The sequence below is a fragment of the Pogona vitticeps genome, chromosome 5, assembly GCF_051106095.1.
Source record: "Pogona vitticeps strain Pit_001003342236 chromosome 5, PviZW2.1, whole genome shotgun sequence".
Taxonomy (NCBI): Eukaryota; Metazoa; Chordata; class Lepidosauria; order Squamata; family Agamidae; genus Pogona; species Pogona vitticeps.
Genome location: NC_135787.1, coordinates 35776103 through 35791444, shown reverse-complemented (window position 1 = coordinate 35791444; position 15342 = coordinate 35776103). Strand labels below are relative to the sequence as shown.

The 15342-nt window shown below is 44.7% G+C and overlaps 1 protein-coding gene across 7 annotated transcripts in view; it reads right to left on the bottom strand.

The window, feature by feature from the left end:
* The window catches only part of PCDH10 (protocadherin 10), a 59176-nt gene extending 44453 nt beyond the window's left edge, over positions 1-14723 (bottom strand). For all 7 annotated transcript variants that reach the window (XM_073001649.2, XM_073001650.2, XM_073001652.2 and 4 more), the window contains exons 1-3: positions 11542-14723; positions 9360-9418; positions 8626-8732 (exon numbers count right to left, since the gene is read on the bottom strand). In XM_073001649.2, the coding sequence (XP_072857750.2) occupies positions 8626-8732; positions 9360-9418; positions 11542-14214 (2839 nt within the window). In that variant the 5' untranslated portion in view covers positions 14215-14723. The remainder of the gene's footprint in view (positions 1-8625; positions 8733-9359; positions 9419-11541) is intronic.
* Between the last annotated feature and the right edge of the window lie 619 nt (positions 14724-15342).

The following is a 15342-nucleotide window of genomic DNA, read 5'->3' as shown; positions in this document are numbered from 1 at the left end:
AGTAAATGAAAATGTACAAATACACCACAGAAAATTAACAATATGATCTACCTCTACTGAATAACTTTAAGGAAACCATTATAAACACAATGAGGTAGGATGAAACCCCACTGAATTCAATGGGGTTCTCTTCTCAGTAAACATGTAGACTGCAAAAATAGTCCAACTGGTAGCAGTAATGTGTATTGAGCTCTGAAATCAATGGAACTTCACAGAGCCATTTTATTTATGTCTCATCAGATATAAACCCTACAAAATTCAATGGCATTTACAGTCAAGGACTATGACGTTTGCAGGCTTCAAGTATAGAACTTAGCCAAATTACGTCATAATATTTTTTAATGTAGCCAAGTAAAAAGAATAGGTTGGATAGCTGAGTGAGTTAGGTATCTGACTGTGGAGGCAAAGGTGAAGAGTCTGATTTCCTATTGTGACTCGTGTAGCTTTGGGCAAGCTGCCCAATTCCAGAGCGTCTCTAGAAGAAGGGAGTGGAAAGCCACTCTTAAGGACTTTGTGCCTAGAAATCCCTGCAAAGGCATTGCCAAAAGTCAGAACTCGATTGACAATACATTATTGTTGTTGTTATTTCGTTACTGTTACAGTTACTACTACTACATAAAAGAGGGAGTTATTTATTTTGCACATTTGGATTTTTTTTTTTAAAAAAAATTAAATTAAAGAAGGGAGCTTCAAATCACAGAATTATTATAAATACAGAGGGATTAGGGGAAAGGCCAATAGATTTACTTGATCTGTACTAGAGGGAAACTGCCAGAGCAATAGTACAAGAAGCAAAAGGAGGCTGGGTTCTGCCCTACATCTTTTTATCTGAGAATAAGCAGTGGATATTTCTAAGCAGATACATATAGGACTGCACTGTGAGAAGATGGTAAGAGCTGTTTCTAGAATCTGAGGAGTGATTTGCCAGGTAGTCTTCCTCAATAGTCTGCCTTGCTTTTCTACCTACGAACTTGTCCTGTTCAGCACATTGCTGATAGCATTTTTTTGAGAAAATGTGTGGAATTAAGAAAAGGTTGCTACCCAAGCAAAATCTTTGAAGAGATAGAAAGTAACATTTACAACCATTCTTCCTCAGTGCTTGTAGATTTAGGCTATTATATCTTACAATACTATAAACAGAAATGAAGATTCTGTTTGGAAATAGCACTAGCACATACGCAGACTTTAATTCCAGTTCAGTGTTTGCCACATTTTAGATGGTCTATAATACAATGACATTTTACCAAATGGTTTCTAACAGGTGTTTCTTCATGGCGCCATAATGGCCTAGAATTGTAGCAATAGAAGCACAGCTGGTGACGCATAGATTCAGTAAAGAGACAATGAGAAAGGCTTAGTGTTTGGAAACTTAATTGGCTCCACATTTACTTGACCACTACCATGATACAAGACATAAACTCAGGCTGCAATCCTAGGTGTAAGCCCTAGTGAATTCAGTATGCCTTGGGTCTGAGCAGACATGCATACTGAATGGACTACTTTATATTCATGCAAGAAGGGCACATTTTGTGTTTCGTTGCATACAGGGCATTTAATTGCTGACCATTTTGCTTTTCACAAGACTGACTGATGTAGATTCAGTAGATTCAAATAAGCAATTTTAATCCAAGCATAAAAACCTACTGATGTAAATCTTACAATACCATGTTTATTTACGTTATAATTCCAGAAGTCTGTTTATACTCTGCTGTGCCCAAAAAAACCCCCTATGTTTAAGATGGAGGGCAGCTATCAACTTCTGTACTTGGTTTCTAAAACCATCTATCTCTTTAGATGTAACCCCATACACACAAAGAAGAATGCCAAAATAAAACAAAGCAAACAAAAAAAATATGTGGCACACGGCATCTCCATTGGCATTGTATCGTGGGGGGCCAGGTATTTTGTAAAGAGAAACAAATAGATTTTGTCTGCTGCCATTATTAACAGTTCTTCCACTCATTCAGAAGAACAGAATGTACATAAACTATTTGTGAAAGCTTCTGACTCTGCACCACAGTCATGATACTGAAAACAGAAATGACTGTTTACCTCCTTCAGTCTTTCTTAATCCTAGAACTCTGCTAATGAAAACGTTATCTTCTGTCACTCTTCCATCTTCACTCTGCCATAAGAGTGAACACTCTCACCCAATCTAACCATTATTCTTACAGATCTACTAGGGAGAGGTGGAGGCTTGAAAATGCCAGCTAAATTTTGAGGGGGGGAAATGATTTTAAAAACTACCTATTCACAAGGCTGAAGCCTTCATACAGTTCACAAGAAATCATATGTTTTTTTTTCTCAAAAGCACAATACCTTTTTGACATTTAATTGTTCATAAAGTACGTAATTGTTTTTCAGCAATGAGTCAAGGACTGCCGGTGCGTTGTGGACTGTCAACATGTCTCACAAAAAGAGTTCTAAAAATTAATGCCAGGTACTTCTTAATAATATTCCACACTTAATAATATTCCTCACATATAAGACTACCAACAAGCATTTTCTCCTCTAAATCAAGACACTTGAACCGTGTCTACTAACACTAGCCCTGCAGGTTGCCCAACAGGAAAGCTTTAATTATAAAGGCAATGCTACATAAGACAGTGGTACTTAGCTGGAGTAACCAAGTAACATCCTTGACACAAAGTAAAAAAAGCCATTGTTTCCCACCACTCGCTCTTCTCCAAAAGTAAAACCTGGAGTTTACTTGGTCATGTATAAATACAGTGCATCAATCCCAACTCAATTCTATGGAACTAAAGCATGTTACTTATTCACAGGGATAAAGCCTTTCTAAAATTTATACAAAATCACATATTTCACTCTAAAGCATGAGGCACTTTTGAGATTTGTTTCTTCTTGATTAAATTAAAGAGAAGAAGGAAAAAAACTCTCTGCATGCAAAGCCTCTAGAGGTTTTGAATAATCTTCAAAGTATGACTGTCTAATTAACCAATTAAAAATGCAATTGTAAGTAATAAGTCCGCCAGATTTTTTTTGTCCAAGTACACCCACTTTCTGCAACATTTCCATCACATTTTTTATCCCTCCACCAGTACAGACACTCTAATGAAGGTCTTTTAGCAATGGGTATTTGTATCTGTCCCATGTACCTTTTGTCTACTCTTAAGATTTATTACACCTTAACATCTCTGCAGATTCTAGACCTGTGAGTTGTGAACAATATTAAAAGACAAGAGCTAAACAGAAGGATAAACACTTACTTGGCTGCTGTCAGAGAATTACCTAAAACCTTTTCCACATGTTAAATCCCATGTCTCCCAAGACAATACAAGCGACAAAACAATCCTCACAGCAGAACTGAATTATACCATCTCATGGGCTGAATGGCAAAATTCACTATTCTTGCCCCTTTTGAAAATATTGTCTTTTTTATTTGTCACTCTTAACTCAGAAACTACAAGGTAACATACTCTATATATCTGAAACCCACACAAGTTCATTTGAGAATTGGGAAGAACTGCTTCTCAAAATTCCTTGGCAACAGAAGGTCACACATGTAACTACTCTCCATATGGACACAACTCTTGATGGTGAATTCTCTGGTTACCATTTTCATGTAAATGCTTAGAGAAACAAAAACTAAAGCCCATCTGACACCCACTCATCAGGTAGAAAATGACATTTCTCTCTGTGTTGCGTTCATAGCAGCACCTACAAGCAAAACTCTAAAGGTCGTATATAATCAAAGTTGTTTATTCTCCCGTTTTAAAATTCAGCACAGGACTGAGAATAGCTCTCTTCCTCCGTCTCAAAAAATCTAGTCTTCTCAAGTTAGCACCAACTGCATGTGGCTATTTCACACAAATCTAGATGAAACAGAGTGATGGCTCAGGGCCAGCTTCTGGAAGACAGGTGTTCACATCGCACAGCATAAAACACAAATGAGCACAGAGAGTGGTACTTAGCACCTATGCTGGAAGTCACAGAGGAGAAGCCAAGGGCTTCATTATCCATAGACAATGCCCATAAACATACACACATCGAGACATCTCATCTTAGAGAGATTTATTTCCAGGAGATGGCTGTACCCACAAAAAGGCATTATTTAATGGAAGCCATCCTGTAGAGAGCAAATATTCCTCTTTACCAAGAGAAGCCGCAATCTCAGCATCCTTTCTGGACATTAAATTAATTTCTGCTGTGGAATTACTGCCTGTTCTCAACCTGAAAATGAACTTGTTGACTCTGCTTTCATCCTCTCTAAATGTCCCTTTACACTCAATATTGATATGTTATTCCATTGTTGACTATTTTATCTTTTGTACTCCTGAGGGGGAAAAAAATCTTCTGAAGTCCCAATAATTCAGTGATCATCCTGCTTTTAACAGTGTTGTTATGGTACAAATAAATTACAAGCCCACAATTACAGCAGAAATCACACCTTCATCGGGACTGCACACAATCTCACATGTTAAGAAAGAACAGTTAATGATTTTAAAAAATGTATTGACTTGCACTCTATTTCTAGATTTGATTCAAAGTGCTGGTATTAATCTTTACAGTCCCACATTATAATTTTACTTGGGTCCAAGTTATCTGAAGGACATAATGCCCAGAGTCTAAGAAGCAGACTGGAGGGGTAAAGAGATCAGATAGAAGATCATTTTAAATAAAAGAGCTTGGAGTTCGAAGAGGAAAGTGATAGAGAGGGTGAAGAATTGTGCTGAATGAATTTAAAGCCTAGGAATAAATGACATCCTTTGGATGCTGTTATTTTAAGAAAATCCTACTAAATTAAATAAAGCTGAAAGGTGTGGAGCTCAATATTTGAGTATTGGTTATGCAGAGGGTGTTACAAGGGTCTGATTGAAGGGCAAATGCCCACACATGGAACAACTCAAGTTGGGTGGCAAGAAAAAGGAAGAGAGGAAATATGTGCAGATTATTGAAGAAAACACGATTATTCCTGTAGTTATTTAAGAGGCCATTGCCTAAATAGTGAAATGACAAATGGAGTTGTGACATCAGTATATGAAGGAGGGGTAGAACAGTTTGGACTACTCTACAGTCTTCCTCAGGTTTCTGGTCTGAATAACACAAGACCAATGGAGAGGGGCTTTTTGGTGGTGGTGCCCTGGTTATTAAATTTTCCCCAAGAAAGGCTCACTTGTGGAGTTTGGAGCATTTCAGGGCACCCCAGAAGGTCATTTTATCCTCTGATGTTTTTCAGACTTTCAATTTTTAAAAGGTACTTCTGTTTTTTTGTTATCATCTGCTGTTTGTTTTACTTTGTTTTTGTTCAATAGCTGTTTTCATTTGTTTTAGATTTTTTATTGGCTTCACTGAAAATAGTAGTTTTTTGAATAAGTATGATGTATTTATACAGAGGCGTGCAGGTTTGTGGTTTTGGACTACAATTCCCATCATTCTACAAGGAGCCTCTCTCTCTCTCTCTCACTCTGTGTGTTTGTGTGTGTGTGTGTGTGTACACACATAAACACACACACACACACACACACACAGAGATACACAGGGCCAATTTAGAGGGGCATTTAAATAGGAAATACAGAGTTAAGTGGGCTTACATCCAGACATGCAAATATACAACTGCATCCTTATTCTATCTTTTTAAAAATGGCATGACTTATTAACCATTTTAAAACATGAATGTGGTTCTACAGTGGAATAATTTGGGGTCTGAAAGACAAGTAAAGGTCATTTAGCTAGAATGAAACAAAACAAGAAGGTGATACGAAAGAGGAATACCAGGATAGGATGTAGCAATCTAACAGTACAAATGTATTGACTCCTTTTAAAAAGAAATAATGGATTGGGGGGAAAGAGAGATACCATTGCATATGACTGGAACAACAGCTATGTAATTAAACAATATGAATGTAAGTATATGAAAATAACTTTCCGACAAATGAAAGAAACAATTAAAAGAACTTAGCTGAAATACTGAATTGCTCTAACTGGTAGCAGAATTACAGTACTAATAAAACTGGAAGATAAAACATTTAAGTTCACTTACTTACATATTAACTTTTCTTTGTGTACAAATACAGCACTGCTTATGTTTCTATTTCTCAATTTTTATTTTGTGTACTTACATATGTTGATCATTTGTATAGCCCATGACAAAAGAATTTCTTTGAATATCCTCTATATTGTTGTAAGCTACTGAAACTGAAGTCACATTCGTTGCCACTTTTTCATAGAACCAACGAAAAGAAATTGATAGGAACAAGATGGAGCTGAGATACACATTTTTACAGCTATTACTAAAGAAACCTTGACCTATGTGGAAAATGGGAGCTTTACATCTGTCATGGAGCTTAATGCATGAACCCTAAAGTCACAGGCATTAGGCTAGCTATTCCAGCACACACCGTGAATACATGTTCAGACATGCAAAAAACAATTCTGCAGAGTGGTCCCTCTATATGCCCAGTAGTAATTTCATTAGACTTGAAAGGAACAGTTAAATGCAATGTATTCCTCTCATTTTCACAGGTACAAACCTGTAATTCAAGTTAACAGGCCACCAGGTAGGGCAGAGTCCACAGTTATGAAATCTGTGGATCTAAATTAACTTAATCTTATCTATTTCAGCTTGCTAGACTTGTTACTGAAAGAGAAATGTGTGGAGTAAAATAAAACAACACTTTGAGAGCTCGGTTCCTATGTTGTAAACTGAAAAGCATTCATGAATTGGTTCAATATAAGAACAGACACTAAGTCTGAGCACATTATGACTAACCTAATTTGAGATAACCCATTAAGAAAAGAGAATATGGAGTATATAAAAATGGGAAGATGCTTTTACAATAAAATGTTGGTGTTTTTGTTTTTTGTTTTTTTACTTGATGCGTTATCACAATGATTATATTCCCACATTCTGCCTTTCCATTTCAGGCCTTCATGCAGATGTTTATTCTTGCTCTCCTATTTAGTTATTATGGTTCATTATGTTGAGGGAATAAGCTGAGTGGAATGTTCACGACGATATGAGTGTTGCAATAAAATGTGTAAAAAAAAAGAGAGAGAGAGAGAAAGCAATGTTAAAAGGGGAGGAGGGGCGAGAGACAAGAAAATAAGGCAAAGGAGGATTTTATAACCTTCAAGTATTGACTCTTGCTTCACAGATGATGCGAAAGAGCCTGGAACAGTTGGTGGCAGGTGGGGGAGGAGGGAGGAGAGAAGCTAAAGCCTTGCCTTTGGGAGACAAATATAAGGCACAAAATAAATAAATAAATAAATGAAGTGGCTCTCTGTGTTTGGATGTAAACTTCTGGCAGGACCTGGTTTGTTGTCAGGCTCCCAGACACAAAATAAACGCTGTGTTCACTAAGCACGGAAACCCTGTAAGGAGTATGGAGTTCAGAGGCTTTTGGCTCTCCTCAAGTCTCATTAGGGCTGCATATTAATGACCTGCAGTAATATAAAGCAGCCTTTGAGCCAACCCCATTTCCCAGCCCCCAGACCCTCGCATGCCCAGCAACGGTGCCCAGGCTTCCCATAGTGAAGAGAACAACATACTTCAACTGCCTCCACCCAGTCTCGCTCTGCTGCTGTGTATATAGGGGCCATTCAGTCTGATGCTTTAGTTTAGAGGATTCTGGGGAGGGAGGGAGGGAGGGAGGGAGGGAGGGAGGGAGGGGAGAAAGCTTTCACCTCTTCAGAGCATCCTCTGAGCCTAGCATTTTTCCCCACCAACAAGAAGTCCCCTGGAGCTCATAAACTGCTGAAGGCCAAAGCTTATTACAGCTAATCCTAGATTCCAAGACCTCTGTCGATTACAATCTAGTGACCACTGGCATTGACACTGAATAAACTGCAGGGCACACTTCAGCCAAGTGAACTCTGGAAGAATCACTGGCCCTCACAAAGAAGAAGCTCTGTCAGCTACAGTGCAAGAGTTAGACCAGAAACAAAGACCAGAACAACATGGTTATTAATCCAAACACCCCAATTCTACGGGGCTCCCTTATTAATGAATAATAGACAGATCCCAAAGAAAGCCGTGGAATCCTGCAAACGCAAAGCATCAGACTTCTCACCATGCAGAGACAGCACCGACTGCAACACCCCAATAAAGTCACAACCCAACTTTTCATTGGTTCATGATTCTTCCTCTGTCCTCTCCTAGTGCACACCCTTTGAGCATCATCCTGCTAAGTGATGCTAGATTGCAGCTACTGCAGCTGCCATCTGCTTTGAAAACTGTTCAGCAGCTTTTCAGATGATGTTTCAGCCTGTCATAAAACTTGCTGATATCTCTGCACTGTGAATACACGCAAGGCAAGGCAATCGCACAAAATTAATAATACCACATCCCTCTTGTTCTCTAAGACAAACCGTGTTATTTATCCACAGCTGTGTGTCTATGTGTATAATCAGGTACACCAATATGCATACATGCATATAATCAGGCACATACACATGTTTACATGTATGTATGCAAAAGTATATACTTTTCCCTGCATAATAGGAAGTGGATCCCTCTAAGCCCATCCAGTTGTATATGCACATAAGAGGATAAACACTCTGTATCTCATTACTTCCAGTCTATTATTTATTTATCTATCTGTAATTGCCCTTGCTGCCTCTCTTATTAAAAGATCAAATATTTAGATTTCCCCTTATCAGACTTACCAGAGGATTGACCTCGATTAGTGGCGTCATGATCACTGTCTCCTTGCTCGCTGTCTCCATGACCACTGTCCTTAGAGCTTACTATGTCTGCTTCCTGGAATGCAGAACTAGAAACATTTAAAAAAAGGGGGGGATGTTAATATTTGAACACCCAGGAAAAGGGAAACTCATAAAACATTCTTCTGCCATCACATGGCCACATGCGGTGCTGCACTCAGCCAGACCTTCCCACGGCACTGCTTCGGATCAGCATTCTTTCTCCATCACAAACCAAACTTGCTCTTTTAGGCGTTTATAGCTCAGCCAGCACAGACAGTGGTCCTTATCATATTCCCTGCATTACACACAATTGTTCTAAACCATTCGGCTGGATTGGCTTAAGCTTGGAGGCAAAACTTGCACAAGGAAGTCAATATTATCTGCCAAGTCCTCGCAGAGAGGCTCATAAGTATTTGAGGCACGTTTCAAACCAGCACAAAATGAGATTCTGCTCTCTTTTCAGGTAATCTCCAAGAGACTCACCAAAAGCCATAATTCAAAGGCGTTCATTCAGGGCCAATTTATTTTGTTTAATGGTACTGTCTGAGCAAATTCATTTTTATATCCCTCAGCTATTATTTGACATCTGCAGTAAACATATTTCCACATCCTCCTTCATATTTGCTGAAATACATCTTAGGCGATGCCAAAATTAGGGCCATTAATTTAGGAAATCAGGAATGAGGAGGTCCTACCTGTTTACCCGCCGAGGTCTATCAACTAGATAACTGAGCTCTGCACGCTGGTGTTTAGTCTAGAAAAAGGATGAGGAAAAAAACAGATTAAATCCCACAATTTTTGGAGGGAGGGTTGCAGGCATGCAGACTATGAACCTACAATTGTTATGAAGGGTATATAAAAGTGCATCTACAGAATTAAGTCAATAAAGGCTGAATAAAAATAAAATAGTATCTCATCTACAGGCTACACCACCTTTACTCACAGTAGCAGACAACTAGAGGTTTAGCTCTAAGGTCAATAAACAGGGATTCTCCATCCATGGACTTGAATCCCATTCCCTCCCTTACTGAATAATAACTTCTACCACAGATACAGAGTATCAGGTGAGGGGCTATTAATTTTGATCAACACACTGACACACTGGATACCCATGCCTATTTCAATACACCTACAAAAAGAAGACAGCTGATAATAGGGAGAAAGATAAATAAAGAAGAAAAGACAGAAAGAAAATACATTCTCAGAATTCTTAAATAACAATGTTTTTTTTAAAAAAATATATTCCTTTGAAAAAATGAATATAAACCCTTAAAAGGCTGCAATTTTGAATCACCCAAGAATAAATCCAGCTGAATTTTAGAGAACTTACTTCTGAATACACAAATCAAGGCAAAGCATTGATAACTGACTTCATAAGCCCCCAAAATCTGCTTTGCTTCCCAGTAACAGATACAGAAAATGCAGTTTAACCTCTAGATAAAATTATTTTAATAGAATAACAATCCACAGACATACAATGATAACACAAGGCAGTGATAAGTTCTGATAAAGGTTTGAATTCTTTTCAGATACCTCCTTAAAAAGATGCTTCATATGGAATGACTCTGCTAGAGTCATGAAAAGTTAATTAATAAATCTTTAATTCCCGAATTAATTAAAACTGCTGCCTGGTAGTTAGATGTGTATAAACCCCACAAGAGAATTTCTTCATAGCATTAATCATAAATGCAAGCATTCCTAGATACAGATGTGTGTGTGGTTTTGTGGGGTTCTCTTTTTTTTAATTGCTGCATTGTAGAGATATGATTAAAGAGGCATATTTATGTCTGCTATATTTGTTCCGTAAAAGAGCAATAAAATAACCAGAGGGTCTTCTTTGCCTTTTTTAAGTGGCCCTCAGATACATTAGCTGGTCTGCAAAGAGTGAAAATGCATCTTGGCACCTAACCTAAGGCTATGTTAGCTTCATACAGAAAATGGAAGACGCCACAAGCTTCATTCAAATGCACATAATGTAGTCCTTCAGCTACAATTTCTAAAATGATCTCCAATGCACAACTACTAGTACCTCTGAAAGAGAGCTACTGAATATCTCGGGAAACATAACTATTTGAATTTGCTTCACAGCTATTACGTGGAGGGAAAGAGACATGAAGAAGCTGCTACTTGGAACTGTGTATGCAGGAGAAGACGCAATGAGCCGTGCAATCCTCCTTATTGTTACTGAGGTGTAAGTCCCAACATACTTGGTGGGACTTAACTCCCAGATAAGTATGTACAGGATTGCAATGAAAATAAGGGGAAGGGGGAGGGAAAGCAGAGACAGTGCAGAGTAAGGAAAAGCTGCACTGCAGTTTGATGGTGATACTGTGTGGAAAGGCTCCATCAAGAGCATGTGCTGGTGGAAAAATGGCTTAGCTCTTAATGAGATGACATCCATCAATTTACTACTCATTTACTATTGCCAGTAGCAATACCATGGTAACAATCAACAGTCTGACAAAAGGAAAAAAAACTGCAGAGCAGGCAGTATCTAAAATTCAAACTAGAGACCTCCAAGCATTTGCACGGTAGGAGCGATCGCAAGGCAACAGGCCTACTCCGTCTGCACTACTAGGTGAAAGCAACCTGTAGTAACTTTGCTACTAGTAGTAACCATCACAAACTCTCATGCAGCCACTAGAGTTCCAAGTGGATGTGCCCTTGCTTGAAACTTCCCTCCTTTTGGTAGCAAAGGGCCTTCCTTCTGAGTAAAACAATCCTAAATTTGGCCACTGAAGCCAGAGGGACTCCCCTCCTCAGTAAGCAGGCAGAATTAAGTGACAATTTAATAGGGTACTTTTGAAGAGGAATGCAGGGGCAGGAGAACTTCCCTGGAGGGTGCTGGAGGCTGTGGACAGGGGCCAGGTCCCTTACCTCATTGGACAATATGCTGCCGTTGGAGATGATGTCGGGCTGCTGGTCGGTGTATCCCGTGACAATCGCCCCACAGGGGTTGTGCTCAGCATCGGTGCTGCGGGAAGGGCTACAGGGCTTGAGGAACATCAGGTCGGTCTTGGCCGACTCCGGGGTGAGGCAGACCTGGTAGCAGTAGTTCTGGTTGTGGTGGTGGGAGCCAAAGCTGGCCGACTCCTCGACGGGCACCTGGGCCGGGTTACTGGGCACGTTGGAGCTCTGGACCAGCATGATGTCCGACTTGCTGAGCTTCTTCTTGCGGGCCCGCGCCTGGCGGCTACAGCCAGGGCAGCAGCAGCAGCAGCTCAGGCAGCAGTCGCTGGCCAGGCAGGTGTAGATGTTGAGCTTCTTCTCCTTCTGGCACCGCACGGCCAGCACGATCATGGCCAGGAGGAAGATGAAGGAGACCGAGCCCAGGGCGATGATCAGGATCAGAGTGAGGTCCAGCGAGGTCTCGCCGCCGCCGCCCGCGCCTCCAGCGCGGCTGGGCCGGTGTTCGCCCCCGGGGCCTCCTGCGCCCCCGGGGCCTAACCCGCCGCCGCCGGCTCCTCCGGCTCCTCCTCCTCCCCCGCCGCCGCCGCCGCCGGCCCCTTGGCGCTCCACGGCGCTGTCCACCAGGAAGACGTGGAGGGCGGCGGTGGAGGATAGGGGCGGCTGGCCGTGGTCGCGGACCTCGATGACCAGCTCGTAGGGGCGCTGCGGGTCGCGCTTGGCGGGCACTTTGCGGGCGGTGCGCAGCTCGCCGGTGCGCCAGTCCATGCGGAACAGGCTGGCCTCGTTGCCGCGGAAGATGCTGTAGGTGAGGCGGGCGTTCTCGCCGTCGTCGGCGTCCACCGCGGCCACGCGCGTCACCAGGTAGCCCGGCTCGGCGCCGCGGGGCAGGACCTCGCGGGCCGGGGTGCCGTTGAAGCCCGGCAGCGGGCTGACGATGGCGGGCGCGTTGTCGTTCTGGTCCACCACCACGATGTGGACGGTGGCGTTGCCGGCCAAGGCCTGCTGCTGCTGCTCGCCGTCGGGCTCGTCCCCTCCGCCGGCCGCGTCGCGGGCCTCCACTTGGAAGCTGAACTCCTTGAGCTGCTCGTAGTCGAAGGAGCGCAGGGCGTAGAGGAAGCCGTTCTCGGCGTTGATGGAGACGTAGGTGAAGACCGACATGCTCTGGATCTGGCTCTCCAGGATGGAGTAGGCCAGCTGCGCGTTGGCGCCCTGGTCGCGGTCGGTGGCGCTGACGGCGTAAATGTAGGCGCCCGGCACGTTGTTCTCGCTCACGTAGACCTGGTAGACGGGCTGCGAGAAGCGGGGCGCGTTGTCGTTCACGTCGCTGACGCGCACCTGGATGGACCTGCTGGTGCTCAGCGCCGGCTGGCCCAGGTCCCGCGCCACCACGGTCAGCGTGTAGGCGTCGCCGCCGGGCTGCTCGCGGTCGAGGGGCCCTTCCGTCACGATGGTGTAGTAGTTCTTGAAGGAGCTCTTGAGGCGGAAGGGTGCGTCGCCTTGCAGCAGCTCGCACTGCACCTGCCCGTTCTCCTCCGCGTCGCGGTCGGAGACGCTGAAGAGGGCCACCACCGTGCCGGGCGCCGCCGCCTCGCTCACCGCCTCCTTGACGGTGGAGAAGCTGATCTCCGGCGCGTTGTCGTTGGCGTCCAGGACGCGCACCAGCACCTTGCAGTGGGCCGGCACGGCGTTGGGCCCCAGGTCCTTGGCTTGGACGTACACCTGGTAGACGCTGCTCTCCTCGTAGTCCAGCTCGCCGTTGACCTCCAGGCGGCCCGTCCGCGGCGAGATGCCGAAGAGCTCCCGCGCCCGGGCCGAGATGTGGCTGCTGAACGAGTAGATGATCTCGCCGTTCTGGCCCTCGTCCGGGTCGCTGGCGTTCAGCTGCAGCACCAGCGTGCCCGGCGGCGAGTTCTCCGGCAGCGAGACGGTGTAGACGGGCTGCTCGAAGGCCGGCACGTTGTCGTTGGAATCCAGGACGCGGATGGTGAGCAAGGCGGTGCCGGTGCGCTGCTGGGGCTGCCCGCCGTCCACGGCGGTCAGCACGTAGCGGTGCACCGCCTGCTGCTCGCGGTCCAAGGGCTTGGAGAGCACCAGCTCGGCGAAGCGGTTGCCGTCGGGCTGCGTCTGGACGTCCAGCGAGAAGTAGCTGTTGGGCGTGATCTCGTAGGTGCGCAGCGAGTTGGTGCCCACGTCCGGGTCGAAGGCGCTCTCCAAGGGGAAGCGGGTGCCCGGCGTGGCGCTCTCCGAGATCTCCACCGTCAGGTCGGGCTCCGGGAAGGCGGGCGGGTTGTCGTTGATGTCCAGCACTTCGATCTCCACTCGGAAGAGCTCCAGCGGGTTCTCCAAGAAGACCTCCAGGTGCAGCTGGCAGGACGGGTTCTGCTTACAGATCTGCTCCCGGTCGATCTTCTCGTTCACGTACAGCACCCCGGTCTCCAGGTTGAGGTCCAGGTAAGGGCTCCGCGAATTGGGCACCGTCTGGAAGCGGCGAGCGGAAAGTTTTGTAATGTCCAAGCCCAGGTCTTCGGCGATATTCCCCACGAACGTGCCATGCTCTTGCTCCTCCTGCACCGTGTAGTGAAGCTGCGAAAGGACCCCCTCCACCATCCAGATTAAGGCCAAGGGGAATAGCACCACCATCTCCAAAAGGGGAAGAGAGATCTCCCCTTCTTCCGACACCAAGGATTCCTCCTTCTCCAGAAGAAAAAATAAATAAATAAATATATCCCCCCTCCTCCTTCGAGAAATACCGTGTCTGTTGCGGGAGGGGGGAGGAGGGAAGGAGGGCAAGCAGAGATTGATGGGAGCGTTAGAAAGGTTTTCTGATCATTCCTTCTCCTTCATTTCTTCTGTTCTCCTCCATCGCCTTCCCTGTAGTGATTTTGTTTTCTTTTGGTTAAAAATAATAATAAATGGAAAAGACAATTCGAAACAAACAAACGAAAAAAAAAAACCAACGATGGGAAGGAAGGAGGGAGAGAAATCACCCCAGACGGGTGCGGGAGGACGCCAGGCAGGGCTGCCACCTCATCGGTGATCTTCGCCAGAAATGACCAACGAGAGGCACTACGTAGGTGGCTATATAGACACCGGAGCCCGCTTTAATTTATTCCCAGCGTCCTAGAGCTGCACCGCGGCAGCCGGAGAGGAGGAGGAGGCGGCGGCGGCGGCGGAGGCAGTAGCAACAGCAGCAGCAAATTCCCGTGAAGTGGTATCTTTCAAGATTGTCCTCGGTTTGCCTTCGCGCTGGGAGCAGGAGGAGAGAAGGTGGCCGGGAGAGCCGATGGTCATGCCCGCCGCCTCCTCCTCCGATGAAGAAAAAAACATGAAAGACAGGAGGGGGGAGCGGGATTCTCTTTGCTTAAAAAAAACACAACAAAAAAAATACATAAAATGAAAATAAAGACCAGCCACACACACAAAAAAAAGGATGACAGCCAGCGGAAAGGATGCAGTCGAGCTGGGCTGGGGATTTGGGGGGGGGGGGGAGGAAAAAAAGGCAGAGAAGAGCTCAGCAGCCCGAAACTTTAATTCCTTTCATTTCTGCGGGGCTGAGCTGAGCTCCTCTGATTAGATTTCCCCCTCGGCATCTCTTCTTCGATCCGCACTTTCCTGCCTTCTGGCTAGCGAAGGTCCGGCTCGGCTCCCTCCCACCCCCCGCCTCTCTCTCTCTCTCCCTCTCTCTCTCTCTGTGCTATCTCTGGGCTTGGAAACCCATTCACGCTGCCTGCCTGCCTGCCTGCCTGCCTCGACTGGGCTCGGCTCGCT